At 39.9% G+C, this 16,814-nt stretch overlaps 1 protein-coding gene across 3 annotated transcripts in view; it reads right to left on the bottom strand.

Moving 5' to 3' along the window:
* The window catches only part of LOC125409583 (NACHT, LRR and PYD domains-containing protein 1a-like), a 73,650-nt gene extending 57,912 nt beyond the window's left edge, over positions 1–15,738 (bottom strand). For all 3 annotated transcript variants that reach the window (XM_087910364.1, XM_087910366.1, XM_087910365.1), the window contains exons 1-3: positions 15,606–15,738; positions 12,082–12,920; positions 10,905–11,075 (exon numbers count right to left, since the gene is read on the bottom strand). In XM_087910364.1, coding sequence (XP_087766490.1) covers positions 10,905–11,075; positions 12,082–12,349 — 439 coding nt within the window. In that variant the 5' untranslated portion in view covers positions 12,350–12,920; positions 15,606–15,738. The remainder of the gene's footprint in view (positions 1–10,904; positions 11,076–12,081; positions 12,921–15,605) is intronic.
* Positions 15,739–16,814: the final 1,076 nt, after the last annotated feature.

Below are 16,814 nucleotides of genomic sequence, written 5' to 3'. Positions count from 1 at the left end.
TGGCCCACACATCCTGTGCTTTGATCCAGCCTGCTGAGTCTGCTTGACCGGGCCCAGACAGCATTCACCCCAAACCCCAGACCTGAACCTAGACCCAGATCCACCTGCATCCTTCCTAACCACAGGTTCTGGCTTGGTGGCACATCCTGTGTTTAGGCCAAACTTTTTGTATCCATATGAGAAACACAAGCAACAAAAGAAGCCCATATGCCCAGGTATCATTGCAATAACAAGATAAAAGGTCTATGAAGAGCCCAGAAATAGAAAAACTGTAAGCCCATACACACATTCTGGGGATATTGGAGCTGACAGTCACTGTGGACAAAGATTAACTTTTAACAATTGCTCCCTGCCTTACAGCAAGCAGTTACTACAAACAAAGATTAACTTTTTCTTTCTTCTTTTTTTACAAATTGAATTTTATTCAACAATTAAAGTATGCCTATTCACTCAATGCACATGGAATAATAAGTTGGAAAGCCCTTTCCACAACTAAAGGAGAATGGTTTGCAATATTATGTTATGACCGAAACTTGATGGAATAAGTTTAAAATGCTCCCAGTTTATCTTTACCCCTCTTGTGGAAATTTTGGCTCCTGTCAACTCCCCCAACTATATTTCTATTTAAAAATGCAGTCAGGGTATGTTCATGTTGAATCATCCATGACCTCATATGCTATTTCACTATGATCTGATACAGAAATGACACGAAAGGAACTCACTTGCAGGGGTGTGATGCTGCAAACTCATCCAAAACAATGTTCTTAACTTCTTACAATACCTCTCTGTCTTACAGCCCCCAGCAACTGTTGCCTTTATGTGATCCTCTGTCTTGAATTAATTGACTTTCGTTCTTTCCAGCTATGGGAAAAGCAGCTGTGCCAAATACACAGCTTTTACATGTATCTTAAACTTACACTCTGTAATCAAAAATTATAAATCTTAAAATGTAATGTCACTCTAGGCCTAAACTCAAGATTATCAAAATCCCTTTAATTCTTCTCAAGCCTAACCTCAAGATTGTAAATTCTCTTTGGCCTACCACCTGGGGCTTGATTTTCACTGTAAGAGGAGGCTCAAAACCTGATCCCATCATCAAAGTGTCAGAGGCCCAGACTCTGACCTGGCTCCAGTGAGTTGGCAACATAGTTTTTGGAATAAAGTTTGTTTCTAATTGATAGACTTCAGTTGATCTGTTTCTCAGTATTTGTGCATCCACAGGACCCAACAGTCAGGATAATATTTGCCACCACTCAATTCAATAGTCCCATAAAAATATTCTTTAGTGAGAACTACCTAGAAGGATCCTAGGACCAAGAATTTAGTTGAACAAATGTAAACCTCAAAGAATTAAGGAGTCTAAAGAAGTCACAAAAAACTAGTTCTATGAGCTTAAAGATAATGAACTCAAAGAGAATAGATGCCTGAGTGTTGTACAAGAAAACACAAACAAGGATAATTTAAAGAACAACGGTAGTTCAATATTCGAAAACTTAATTAAACAGAAATAGAACTATTGAAGAGACACCAAGCTGAAATGAAGATGAAATTTAAAAACTTAATATCACAATTAGAAAAACTCAAAGGACAGCCTTATAAGTAGAATGGATCAAGTAGAAGGCAGAATATCAAGACTCACATTTAATAAAGGAATTAGACTACACGAGCAAAGAATATTTACAATACAAAAATAAACAAATAAAAAACTGTATGAATACATAGGAAGTGTGGGGCACCAGGAGAGACCAAATCTCCTGAAGGATAAGACTCCCAGGACATTGCATAGACCAGATCTTCAACAATATTATAGAAGATGAAAACCTGCGGATTCCTTACAGGCTATTGTGGTTTGATGGAACAAGACACCCATGAAAGGTCTCTATAACCCTAAAAATACTTTACCCAACAAACAGCAGGAAGTAGTTTAGAGAAAACTATGCCTAACTTCCAAAAAAGCAGCCCTCTCCCTTGCAACAATTGTTTATAAGTGTCTATTTTCATTTAGATGGGGATATGATACAGGGATTAATACTTTGTGTTAGTATGGACTTTGGTTTATTGATACAAATTTAAGATCAACTTTGTTATATATATTTCTATTCTTGCTTAAGATATTATGTTTATGCAGTTAATTTAAAAATGTAATGTATAATTAAAATTACAGATTAATAGTCATTTATAATAGTTAAACTTATAGTCATGGTTTTCCAGGTATACAGAGATATAATTCAGTTAGATAATCTTCAACACTTTGAAGACCTACAGAATATGGCATTTAAAGTGTTTTAAGAACTTAGACTTTCCTAGACAGTGAGACATGTCTGCTTTTGGCAGAATAATTACTTCAAAAAAGTTGATGAGCATTGAAGAAACTCGTTATGAAATTTGCCTTCAATGTGACAGGGCTAGCTATATGGGCCAGAAACTGCTCCAGCCTGGACTGCTTGATGATATGCTGTGTATATTGGACATGTGGGACCCACAGAAAAATGGCTGCTGAACTTGCTGAAAGAAGGTGAGATAGTCCTTCAGGGTTCTTGTTTCATGAAAGAGTCTGCCTGACATTCTATAGGACACAGAAGAAAGTTACTGACAAATTACCAGTATAGGTGAACAGTCTTAAAAATTTCCTGCTTCATGGAAAAGTCTGTTAGACACTATGAGCCTGTGGTTGAAGATGGATGCCCCAATGTGGCAGAAGAACGTTGACTATCTAGGCAGTTAGATATGTATGTCAATTCTAGAGTTTTGGAAGTTGCTTAAAATGCACTTATCGTTTACTTAGGTAATATATCTTTCTGGGGGTCTTTGATGGAGATGAAGACTATATAGTTATAATTACAGTTTTCCTTTGTTATGATAAAAGATAAATTAGATTTGAAACTTTAGACTCATAAAGAAATATTGTAACTATAATTCTTGCTTGATACCTGTTTTATTGTATGTATTTTTACTGTGTTAAAGTTGAAATCTTTCTCTTTATTTAGACAGAAAATGGGAGATGATGTGGTATTTCCCTCTGTATGCTGCGAATATGTTTTATTACCATTATTTATTTAAAAAGCTGCTTAGGGTATCATTCACGGAACCTTCATCCCACGATGAATGGCGATACAGATGGAGACCCACATTGGAGCACCGGACTGAGCCCCCCAAGGTCCAAATGACGGGCAGAAGGAGGAAGAAAATGAAAAAGGAAATAAGGACTGCGAGGGATGTGATCACCCACTGATACAAGGGGACGGATCTAATGAGAGTTTACCAAGGCCAGTTGGACTGGGACTGAACGAGGACGCAATCCAACCAGATTCTCTGAATGTGGCCGGATTCTCTGAATGTGGCTGGCCGGAATCTTTCTGAAAAGCCATTGACAATGGCACTGGGACTTGTTTCCTCTGCATATACTGGATTTTGCGGATCCAGTCCGTCTGGACACTCATCTTCCTGGACCTGGAGGGAGGGGGGAGGAACTTGAACTTCCCACTGGGCAGGAAACCCTGACTGCTTTTAGGGATGGAGAGGGAGGAGGAGAGGGAGTGGGGGGGAGTGGGAGGGTATTGGGAGGAGGGGCGGAAATGGAAACTTTTATAATTTAATAAAATTACAAAAAAAATAAAAAAATAAAAAAAATAAAAATACAAGAAATAAAATAAAATAACCCCTTAAAAATAAATAAAAAATAAAAAATTGTCAAAAAAAAACAAAAAAAAAATAAAAAGCTGCTTAGGTCTATAGCAGGACTGTATATAGCCAGACTGGAAGAAAGAATATATATATGCTGGAAGCAAAGACCTGTATTTTGAGATCTATATTTTGTTTACAGACATCTTAAGCTCACAAGTTAAGTAAAATATTCACCTCTATCCCCTCTGCAGGGTAAGTTCCAGGGCCTAGGAAATTAATCTGGTATTTTATCTCCTAGTGAGACAACAGGTTCCAGGCTTTAGAAGCAATTAGCACCTCTTTTGGTAGTTAATATCTCTTTCTCTCAGCCAGAGACTTTCCAGTCTTGAATTCCAGGAGACCAGGCTTTCCTGACACCTTCCCCTCCCCCTGCTCATTTGCTATATAACAGTTTCTGAGGAATAATAAGATTTGCAGCTTGATCAGAAGGCCTGTCTTGCTGTCATTTCTCGTGTCTCTTGCCCTTCCATTCCTTCCTCTTCTAGGTTTATCAGGGACCCCCATTTGTATGCTTCTGGATCATATATATATATGATATCATATATATATAAGAGAGAGAGAGAGAGAGAGAAAGAGAGAGAGAGAGTTGGTGTCAAAGAGACACCATGTGGCTGCCGAAGGAGAAAGATGTTGGAACCTTGCAGGTAGGCCACAGCCTCAGAGTGATATTCAGATTAATAGAAATGGGTTAATAAAATATATAAGAGCTAGTTATGAATATGCCTGAGTCATTGACCAAGTAGTGTTGTAATTAATATAGTTTCTGTGTGATTATTTGGGTCTTGGCAGCCAGAAAATGAACAAGCATTCACGGGCTACAGCAAGGTATCCCTAAAAGTGCAATGTTGGCACTTACATCTTGGTAGTAAGCAACAGCTGTTATGAAATATTACTTTAACTATGCAAAGGTATATTCCATCTTTTACTGAATTTTTAACTATATAAATAAGTGTGATGTTTGTTTATGCTTATTTTTTTAACTATGTAAAGTGTGTTACATTTGTTTTTCCTTACCTGCCTAAGGCACCTGACTGGTCTAATAAAAAGTTGAATGGCCAATAGCTATATATATGTATGTATGTGTATGTAAATTTGTGTGTGTGAGTGGGTATAGGTGTATGTGTGTGTCTCTCTCTGTGTAAAACAGTAAGAATTAAAAAAAAAAAAGAGGCCACGAATTTGAGAGGGGGCTGAGTGAAGCCATAAGGAAAAAAGTTATTCTAAAAAAAATGAGAAAGAGAAGTTTTGTTTCTTAAGTTTGATTTTACTTAGAAAATTTCTTTCTCCAATGATCCTAATGAGCTTTGTTTTAATAATGTCATGATCAGAGATTAACAAAGTTCATTGAAACACACACACACACACACACACACACACACACACACACACAGGGGTACCTTGCTATATTTGGCTAATGTTTGCCAACCTCAGCTGGCCACTTGTTTTTGTGAGCTGAAATGGTGGTTATGAGTATAAATAGTTAGATAAATTCAGAAGAATATTTCAAGTTATGAAAAATATATGAACCCCAGCCATCCTCCACTACATCTGCCACCACTGACCACAACTGGAGAGGTAATTGTCTTGGTTCTTGGCTGGAGGAAACTTCTTTCTAGGCCCTAACCCTTGGAGGCACATCCCAAGCCCCACCCTTACCCACTGAAACCCTAGAGACCAAAGAGCAGACTCCCCAGCCATTCCTCAATTCATTTGCCATCTGCAACTACTAGAACCTTGGCCCTGATGACACCTGGAGAAGCAATGACCGGTGCTTGGCCCTGCTTAAACCTATAGGAGACCCAGAGCCACATCAGTGACTGTCAGAGGTATGATCCTACCTGTACCTGCAGGAATAGTGACCACCTAATCCAAAGACTCCACCTACATCAATTGGAGGAAGAGGGACCCCCTGAAGCACAGGTCCCACCTGTACCCATTGGAGGAAGAGATGGGTAGATAACAGTGTAAGAATACATTCAACAGCATAAAGAACATTATGGCACCACCAGAAACTAGTGGTTCTACACCAGGAAGGCCTGAACCTCCTAGCACAGATGCAACAGAAGAAAATAACCTTAAAAATTACTTTATGAAGATGATAGGAGCACTTAAAAAGGAAATGAAAAATTCCCTTAAAGAAGTGGAGGGAAAGACAAAAAAAATGGAAGAAAGCAATAAATCCCTTAAAGAAAGCAAGAAAAGTCAAATGAAAACAAACAGGTGAAGGAAATGGTTCAAGACTTGTATACTGAAAGAGAGTCAATAAAGAAAACAGAAACTAAGAAAATTTTGGAAATGGGAAATCTGGGTAAATGATCAGAAAATACAGATGCAGGAATAACCAACAGAGTACAAGAGATAGAAGCAATAATTTCAGAAGATATTGTAGAGGAAATAGATTCATTGGTCAAAGAAAATGTTAAATCCAACAAATACTTAACACAGAATATACAGAATAACCAGGACACCATGAAAAGACCAAACCTAAAAATAACAGGAATAGAAGAAGAAGAAGTCCAGATAAATGGCACAAAAAATACATTTAACAAAACCATGGAAGAAAACTTTACAACCTAATGAAGGACATGCCTGTGAAAGTACAGGAACCTTACAGAACACCAGATAGACTGTACCAAAAATAAATTCCCTTGCTACATAATAATCAAAACACTAAACATGTGGAATAAAGAAAGAACATTAAGAACTGAAAAAGGAGAAAGAGTAAGTAACATATAAAAGCAGACCTATCAGAATCACACGTCTTCCCAATGAAAACTGTGAAAGCCAAAAGGTCCTGGACAGATGTTCTACAGGTACTAAGAGACCACAGATGCCAGACCAGACTACTATACCCAGCAAAGCTTTCAATCACCATAGACAGAGAAAACAAGATATTCCATAACAAAATCAGATTTAAACAATACCTAATCCACAAATCCAGCCCTACAGAACTAATTAGAAGGAAAACTCCAACCCAAGAATGTTAGTTACACCCATAAAAGTACAGTCAATAGATAATTCCATACCAGCAAAACACAAAGAAGGGCAACATACACAATACCACCACTAACAACAAAAGCAAAAATAATAGGAAATAACAATCATTGGTCATTAACATATCTTAATATCAATGGTCTTATTTTGCCTAATAAAAGACACAGGCTAACAGAATAAATTTGAAAACAGGATTCATCCTTCTGCTATATACAAGAAACACATTTCAACTTCAAAGACAGATATTACCTGAGAGTAAAGGATTTGGAAAAGATTTTTCAATCAAAATAGACCAAAGAAACAAGCTGGTGTAGTTATCCTAATATCTAACAAAATGGACTTCAAACTGAAATTAAATGAAAGAGATGAAGAAGGGCATTTCATATTCATCACATGAAAAATACATCAAGATAAGGTCTCAATTCTGAACATCTATGCCCCAAATATAAGGGCACCCACATTTGTAAAAGAAACATTACTAAATCTTAAATCATACATCAAATCTCACACACTATTAGTGGGAGACTTCAACACACAAATCTCACCACTGGACAGGACTTCCAGACAGAAATTTAGCAGAGAAATAAAGAAACTAACAGATGTTATGACTCAAATGGGTTTAGCAGAAATCTATAGAATGTTCACCCAAGTACAAAAGAATATAACTTCTTCTCAACACCTCATAGAATTTTCTCTAAATCAACCAAATATTCAGTAACAAAGCAAACCTCAACATATACAAAAAATGGAATAACCTTTTGTATCTTATCAGATCACCATGTCTTAAAGAATTCAACAACAACACTAATTGCAGAAAGCCTACAAACTCATGGAAATGAACAATGCTCAAATGAACCACCCTGGATCAAGGAAAAAGTGAAGAAAAAATGAAGGACTTCCTAGAATTCATTGAAAATGATTGCAGAACATACCCAAACATATGGGACACTTTGAAAGTAGTGCTAAGAAGAAACTTCATAGCACTAAGTGCCTACATAAAGAACCTGGAGAAATCTCACACTAGTCACTTAAGAGCACACCTGGAAGCTCTAGAACAAAAAGAAGCAGACTCACCCAGGAAGAGTAGATACCAGGAAATAATCAAATTGAGGGCTAAAATCAATAAAATAGAAACAAAGAAAACAATACAAAAAAGTCAATGAGACAAACAATTGATCTTTTCAGAATACCAACAAGATAGACAAAATTTTATCCAAACTAACCAAAAGGCAGAGAGAATATCCAAATTAGCAAAGTCAGAAATAAAAAGCAAACATAACTACAGACACTGAGGAAAAATAGTGAAAATCAGGTCATATTTCAAAAACCTGTACTCCACAAAATTGGAAAGTTTAAAGGAAGTGGACAATTTTCTGATACCACATACCAAAATTAAATTGAAACCAGATAAGCAATTCAAATAGCCTTATAACACCTAAGAAAATAGAAGCAGTCATCAAAATCTTTCAACTAAAAAAAGTCCAGGGTCAGATGGTTTCAGCACATAACTCTACCAGAATTTCAAAGAAGAGCTAATACCAATGCTCCTCAAATTGTTCCACACCATAGAAACAGAAGGAACATTGCCAAGCTCTTTATTTAAGAGGCTATAGTTACCCTGATACCCAAACGACACAAAGATGCAACTAAGAATGAGAAGTACAGCCCTATCTCACTCATGAAAATTAATATAAAAATGGTCAACAAAATGCTGGCAAACCAAATCCAAACACATATCAGAAGAATTATCCACCATGATAAGGTAGGCTTCATCTTAGAGATACAGGGATAGTTCAAAATAGGAAAATCTGTCAATGAACTCCATCATATAAATAAGCTGAAAGAAAAAAAACCCCACATGATTATTATGATCATTAGATACCAAAAGAGCCTTCAACAAAGTCCAGCTACCCTTCGTGATAAAGGTCTTCGAGAGATCACGGATACAAAGAACATATGTAAACATAATAAAGGCAATATACAGCAAGTTAACAGCAAACATCAAACTAAATGGAGAGAAACTCAAAGCGATTTCACTAAAATCAGGAGCAAGACAAGGCTGTCCATTCTTTCAATATCTATTCAATATAGTACTCAAAGTTCTATCTAGAGCAATAAGATAACAAAAGGAGATCAATGGGATTCAAATTGGAATGGAAGAAGTCAAACTTTCTCTATTTTCAGATGCTATAATAGTATACATAAGCTGTAGGAGCCTACTCCTACAAAATCAGCAAGGGTACCTGGAGTAGGGATCCTCAAGGCCAAAGGAAAGTCAGAGGAAAGAAGATGAGACAGAAAACAGGATAGAATCAGGAGGTCTGTCTGGCAGCTTGTTGGTCAAACCAAGCATCCAAAGAGCCCAGAGTTTATTTCAGAACTTGCTTATATGCAAAGGCAGAAGAAAGCACAGCACAGATGGTCAGTCAGTATCTAAGCACAAACCATTCCTGTCTTTGAGTAAGAAGTCTCTTATCTGACATGTGCTTGCTGCTTGTAAGCAGCCTCACTTTCTATCTTGATGTTCCTGAGGTTTGGTGTTAGCAGTATACTTTCTACCAGATATAGTGTTGTTTTCTCATGGACTAAATCAAAAGTCTCTCAAAGCCCTTAAGGTTATTGAAAAAAGTAGAGTAGGCAAGCTTTACTCAAAAGACATAAGACAGAATGGATTCCAGATGGAAACTGAGTCAGACATGTTCCTAAAAAATTCTAACAGGGCACCACTCAGCTTATAAACACGTTAAGTAATGTGACAGGAGATAAGATTAATTCAAAAACATTCAGTAGCTCTCATATATACAGATGACAAATAGAATGAGAAAGAAATCAGAGAAACCTCATCCTTCACAATAGCCACAAATAACATAAAATTTCTTGGGCTAACTCTCATCAGGCAAATAAAGGTCTTTATGACAAGAACTTGAAGTCTTTGAAGAAAGAAACTGAAGAAGATATCAGAAAAAATGGAAAGCTATCCCATGCTCTTGTATAGGTATGATCAATATAGCAAAAATAGCAATCCTACCAAAAGCAATTTACAGATTCAATGCAATTCCCATCAAAATCCCAGCACAATTCTTCACAGTCCTTGAAAGAAAAATACTAAACTCCATATGGAAAAACAAAAAATCCAGAATAACCCAAACAATCATGTATAATAAAGGAATTTCCAGAGGCATCACCATCCCTGACTTCAAGCTCTACTATAGAGCTACAATAATGAAAAATCTTGATATTGGTACAAAAACAGATGGGTGGATCCATGGAATTGAACAAAAGACCCTGATATTGATCCACATACCTATGAACTGGATCCACACAATATGATCCTATAACTGGATGTCAACATGTAGAAGAATCCAAATAGATCCATATCTATCCCCATGCACAAAACTCAAGTCCAAGTAGATCAAAAACATCAGTATAAATCCAGCCACACTGAGCTTCATAGAAGAGAAAGTGGGAAATAGCCTTGAACACATTTGCACAAGAGAACACTTCCAGTAGGACAGATACTGAGATCGACAGTTATTAAATAGGACTTCCTGAAATTGAGAAGCTTCTGTAAGGCAAAGGACATAGTCAACAAGACAAAAGGCCAGCCTACAGGATGGGGAAATCCCCTGATGTGGGATTTCCCTGTGTATGCTGTGATTACCATTGATTAATAAAGAAACTGCTTTGGGCCTATAGCCGTGCAGAACAAAGCTAGTTTTGAATGGTAATGCAAGCTATGGTAGAAAGTAAACTAGGTACAAAACTTTGAACCAAGATAGAAGAGATAATGGAGTATTTTCTCTGTATTTGCCAAATGCAAATGGACTAGACATTGTTGATATACTTATTACCTGTATGCATTATATATAGTTATTGTACTTATTGCATATAGTTTTTCTGATATAAGTTATAACTTCTTTATATTAGACAATAGGGGAAATATTGTGATATTTTGTTTGTGATCTAGCAAATAAAGCTTGCCTGAAGATCAGAGTGCAAGGTAGTCACACTAGTTATCCACAGAAATTGAGCAGTGGTGGTGTACACCTTTAATACCAGCACTAGAGAGGAATATAAGGCAAGATGAGGCAGGAACTCGCTCTCTTTTCAGTCTGAAGATTTCATAGAGGTAAGAGCTCTCTAGTGGCTTGGTTGCTTTTCCTTTCTGATCTTCAGCTTGAACCTAATATTTGTCTCAGGGTGTTTATTATTCATATTACACTTACCTTCACATCTGAATTCATAGTCCTCAGGTACCCATTTATCAAACTTCTTCTTTGAGATCTGAAAGTTTCTCCAAGACTCACAGTCTGTGCTAAATAATTCCAAGTCTTCTGTCCATTCAAGGGACTGCATGTTGGGCATGCTTGAGGATCTGCGCAATGAGGAAGGATGGCCTATGGGAAAGAGACAGTGGTTGTGTGTTTGTCGAAGAGGCAATGGTAGAAGCCAAGCAAGCAAGGCTGGGGTCCTTCCTGTTTATCCTCATACCTTTGTCTGTAGTCTCATGGGGAGAAAGACACTCTTACAAGTGCTGCTGAGAAACAGTTCTGTTCTGGAACTATGAAGTTCGCACACCTGCCCTGGTTCTACACTAGTGCTCTGTGGGAGTCCCTATTCCTCTCTGAGCCTCAGCTCCCTCCTGTGGGCCTCTAAGTTTCTGTTCCACATGGTTACAAAGTATGATAATAAGATTAGCAGCAATTGCTTAGGTTTTTGCTGGTAAGTATTGAACATTTATTGGATATTAGACTGTTTAAAATCTTATGTGGATTATTATTTTACTCCCACAGCTCTAGAAGACTGCTGTTTACCTTACCATTTCCCAGATAGAGATAATGAAGGAGGCCATAATCTGCCTCTGCCTAGCTCTAAAGTCTGGACTTGTAATTTCAGTCACTTAGTGTTTCTCTTGGGAGCTGGCTTGAACCCTGTGGGAGCCCCCCCCTCCACCTCTCTCTGTCTGTCTCCCCTCTTTCAATTTTTTGAGACAGGATTTCTCTGTAGCTTTGGAGCCGGTCCTGGAACTAACTCTTATAGACCAGACTGGCCTCAAACTCACAGAGATCTGCTACCTCTGCCTCCTGAGTTCTGGGATTAAAAGTGTGTGCCAACACCACCTGACTATGTGTGAGCATTCTCAGAGCCCATTTGAATGACTGCCTCTCCCCACTACGCATCTAACTGTTTCTCCCCAGGGTTGTCAGGACCACATGAGGGCATGAAATTAACTGATGTAGAAGACCATATGTGGCTTAGCCTTATGCAAGGCTTCCTGTTCCAGACTCTCCACAGAATGTGAATACAGGCTAAACAGAAGTTTAGCCTGCCCATGGAAACCCTGAAAGGAGGGCTCAGTGGTGATAAGGGGTCACAGAAAGGGTGGGTTGGGGTCTTACTTACTTAACATCAAATCGTCCTGTGACAGATAATGTGGACTTGACACCTTCAGGCTCTTCAGTCTCCTAACGTTGTGGGAGGGGTTCAAGACTTGATGACCCTTATGCTGAGCCTCCTCTATGCCAAGGACCTTCTGAGAGAAAGCTCTTCCTATGTTGGTAGTACCTTCAGATAATGCTTGGCTGTGCAACTCTTGTCCATACAGCTTCAGCTCTCCCTTCTGTGGCTGTTCCAAGCAGGAGGCCGGTGGATTTTTGCCTCTGCCAGCCATTATGTGCTGGGAAAGGGTGTTTGTCTGGAGCTGACAGAGGAGAGCTGGAAATAAAAGAAAGAGTGGAGCAGCCTCTATAGGGACAAATTGTCCTTTGGTCAGAACAACTGAAAATCTCCAGTCTGTCCTGGGGATGGAGACTGTGTGTTCAGATGCAGAGCTTGGGCGTTATAGGTCAGCAGAAGGAGCTCTGCAGAGGAATGTTATCTATCATTGGATGTGTTCCTTATAGTTTCATGAATGACGCCAGCGGATGTTCTTTTGCTGTGCTGACTTTCCTGTCATGCAGGGGTGCTGTTATGCCGAATAGGGGGACTCTCAGCTTTTCTAAGTTTTCCTCTTTTACGTCATTAAGGTCATTTATCTGACCCTGAGGACAGATAAAAAGAAGAGGTGTAGTCTCTTCTTGACTGTTTCCTGTGGGAGGGGGATGATGGAGGTGGGGGTAGGCTCTTTCCCTAAAGTTTAAGAAGACATAGGTTGTGGGGGGACTTCATGAACCAGGAGAAGAGTTTTAACTTGGTCTGCCACCATGGATCCTGGGGTTATGGTCATTCACTCCTGGAGAAACCTGTGAAAACAGTTATTAGACAGAGGTTACAGTGAGTAAAATGAGACCGATGACTGGGGACCCAGTGAATTCCAGGTCAGGGTAGTCATTGTCCTAATGTAATTTGATCTAGGAGGAACTTGTGTAAAACTTTTAAAAGACATGGTAAATTGGGGGTGTGAGTATAAGGAGGAATGGAGAGATCAATGGGAGGAGCCAGAGTGGGAGGGAACAAAAGCCCATCCTTAGTAAGATGACTGTCACTGAATCTTTGTCTGGTCCTTAATTAAGTCTTGGGCCCTCTCGACCAGCTTGGGTTGTTGGTGCAGAAGCAGCGCTGTCCCTGGAGGAGAGCACAGTTCCCACCACCAGCAGCAGACAGGACATCTAGGTCTCTAACTTTGGAGAACCACAGCAGCAAAGACTTGGCCCAGGCCTAGCCATGGAAAGTGATGGAGAAGGGGGAGTGGGAAGGTGGCATCTGGAGAGTGGAGGGTGGGGAAATGTAGGGGATGGGAAAGCAAGAGGATGGAAGGATGCAGGACATGGAGCATGACAGCTGGGAGGAATAGAGGATGGAAATCAAGGGAGAAGGGTTGGGGAATGGGGTTAAGGGTGTTGGTATTACAGGGACAGGAGCTGAGAGGATAGGAAAACAGGGATGGAGTGTGCAGGGATGGAGTGTGCAGGGATGGAGTGTGCAGGGATGGAGGGTGCAGGGATGGAGGGTGCAGGGATGGAGGGTGCAGGGATGGAGTGTGCAGGGATGGAGTGTGCAGGGATGGAGGGTGCAGGGATGGAGTGTGCAGGGATGGAGGGTGCAGGGATGGGGTGCAGGGATGGAGGGTGCAGGGATGGAGGGTGCAGGGATGGAGGGTGCAGGGATGGAGGGTACAGGGATGGAGGGTGCACAGATGGAACGTGCAGGGCACTCACTGCTCTGTGCTCCTCATCCTCTCCCTTTTCTAGTGTCCCACTCTTAGGAGACAGTCCCTCAGTCATTACTGTGACAGAGAATGAGGTGGAGAAATGCAGCACAGAAGGGGACTCAAGGGGTCAGTCTGAGTTCAGGCTGGGCCCTGTGAAGGAATTGAGAAATCTCCACACAGGGGAACAATCCAGAGCCAAATCAGATGGAAGGAAAATTACCCAGAGAAAGTCAAAGAGCCACCTGGATAAGTATGGGGGGTTAGAGTGACCCAAAGTTTTCCTAGAGGTCCTGATGAAAGGACAAAGGGAACATTACTTCTATGACCTTGTCCAAGAGTGGAACTGGTGAGGCTGATTTGACACTGGAGCCAGTGACTTGGAGGAACTGAAGTTGACCCTTCTGGGGACCCGATTCTTCCCCTGGTATTGCAGGGAGCAACCCACATGTTTGTCCCACCTGCCCAGCTACCTTAGCCCCAAAATAATCACACAGAAATTGTATTCATTAAATCATTGCTTGGCCCAATAGCTCTAACTTCTTATTGGCTAACTCTTACATATTAGTTTAACCCATTTCTATTAATCTGTATATCATCATAAGGTCGTGGCCTACCAGCAAAGTCTCAGCACGTCTATCTCCGGTGGATCCATGGCATTCCCCTGACTCTGCTTTCTTCCTCCCAGAATTCAGTTCTGTCTTCTCCACCTACCTAAGTTCTGCCCTACCTATCAGGCCAAGGCAGTTTCTTTACTTATTAACCAAAACAAGCAACACACAGAGAGGACTTCCACATCACCTCCCTTTTCTATTTAAATAAAAAGTAAGGTTTTAACTTTAACAGTAAAATTACATATAACAGGTATCAAGCAAGAATTACAGTTACAATAATTCTATTTACTTTATCTTTTATCCTAACTAAGGAAAACTATAACTATTTATATATTCTTCAACTCCATCAAAGACTTCAGAAAGATATAAATACCAAATCTGAAAGATTTGAAGAATACCTAGCTAAATGAACTATATCTCTATACATCTAGAAAATCTAACTAACATTTCTACAAGCTTGACTATTATAGATGGTTCTCTATTTATCTATATGTTTTAATTATACATTACATTTTAAAAGAAGCTACACAGTCACAATACTTTGATCAAGATCTGAACTATATATACATATTACAAAATTGACCTTAAATTAGTATCAATAAACCAAGATTCATGTCAATACAAATCTCTATAGCACCCTGGGCTGTAGTTTTCAGTTGTAAGGCAGCTGTGTCTAAGGGATCCTGTGTTCTCTTAGCACATTTTCTGACTTAGTTCTCTTCAGACCTTGGGTGTCCCCTCCCATCCCTCAAATAGCATAAATGATGCCGTACTTCCTAATAAATATGCTTGGCCTATATCATCAGTTTATGCAAGACCTGCTTCTCCTAGCTGTTGTTTCTGTCTTTTTTGTTTCTCATCCTTAGCCCTTCCACTTAACTCCTCCCCATTCACGACCCTTATCCCCATAGCTTCATGTCAGACAGGAGAGAAGAAAGTGCAGGATAGGTTATGACAGGAGCCGGCACATGAAGCATACTGGTGAATCCAGCAAACTCCAGCCTACCAGAGCTAGCCTACAGACTCTCTAAGCAGGGGTGGAGTATGGACCCTGGATCTCAGTAAGTTCCCCATGTCTGCCACAGTATACCTTAGTGCATTCAGACCAGCACTTATCTTCCCACAACTAACATAGTTTGGTGGACTCCGCTGGTCCCATTACTCACCCTGCTTTTCTTCGGGGTCTGCTGGTATGTATCCCCGGCTGAGGCTCCTCAGCTGGAAATCATTTTCTTCAAAAGTGAAAGAGCCTCTGGTTCCTTGAGGAAGCCAACGTCAGAGTCTGCGCAAATGTTCTTCCTCTGAAACCTGATAGTGGCAGTTAAATATTACTCAACTCATTTCCTGTTGGGAAGTCTCTGCAGAAGCCTGGGTTGCAGATTTAGCCTTTAGAGTTTCATCCAGGTCTGCAGAGGCCCCTACCTCCTGAGTGCAGGATACATGTTTGAGCCTCACTTCACTCATCTACTAAAGTGCAGTCTCCCAGATTTTCCAGCAGATCCCAGTTTAGCAAAAGCTCTTGATCTCCCAGATTTGTCCTCTGGATCTCTGCACTCCATCTCCTTCCTGTAGCCTGCCCAGTTCACAAGCTCTTCATTTCAGGAAGTGGCTCGAAGGCCCCAAACCCTGTCTTTTCTCACTCCTGGAGTCTACTAAATCTCAAATCTGGTATTTGATTCTTACTAACATCTTTTTTTTTTCTCCTGTAGGTATGTGGTGTGTTTGCATATTTATATGCATGTGGAACATGTACTCATCTAATAACTTATGGATTTGGCTAGTGTAGTTAGTCATTTAGTTTTTTTCTCCTGGGATCATAAGCCTGTAGCCACACCCAGCAGGCATCTGTGAGGATGCTGTGGATCAGAGCACAGGTTCTCATGCTTGCATAGCAGCTGCTTTACCCACTGAGCCATTGCTGCAGCCCTGACACTGGCTTGTAAACAGACCTGTAATCTGACCCCTCTCACTCTGTCCAAGGAGACTGCTGGTCCAGTCAGCATCCTGGGTCTGTGCTCCAGCCTCCTACCTCTTCCTGCTGATGCTTCATGGTCTATTCTCAGTCTTGAATCTAGAGTCACAATCTAATATGTAAAGTAGTTTAAATAAACTCATAACCTCTTAGTGTGGGAAGTCTTTCTGCATATGTGTTGCTTTTACTGGTTAATAAAGAAGATGTTTGGCCTGTGATAGGGCAGAATAGAGCTAGGTGGGAAAACTAAACTGAATGCTGGGAGAAAGTAGGTGGAGTTAGTGAGAAGCCATGTAGTCACTGCAGGGAACAGATGTACCAGAACCTTGCCAGTAGACCACAAGCCTCATGGTAAAATATAAAATAATAGGAATGGGTTAATTTAAGTTGTAAGAGCTTGCTA

Source organism: Myodes glareolus, chromosome 9 (genome assembly GCF_982192425.1).
Source record: "Myodes glareolus chromosome 9, mMyoGla1.1, whole genome shotgun sequence".
Classification (NCBI taxonomy): Eukaryota; Metazoa; Chordata; class Mammalia; order Rodentia; family Cricetidae; genus Myodes; species Myodes glareolus.
This window is presented reverse-complemented; position numbering and strand designations above follow the sequence as displayed.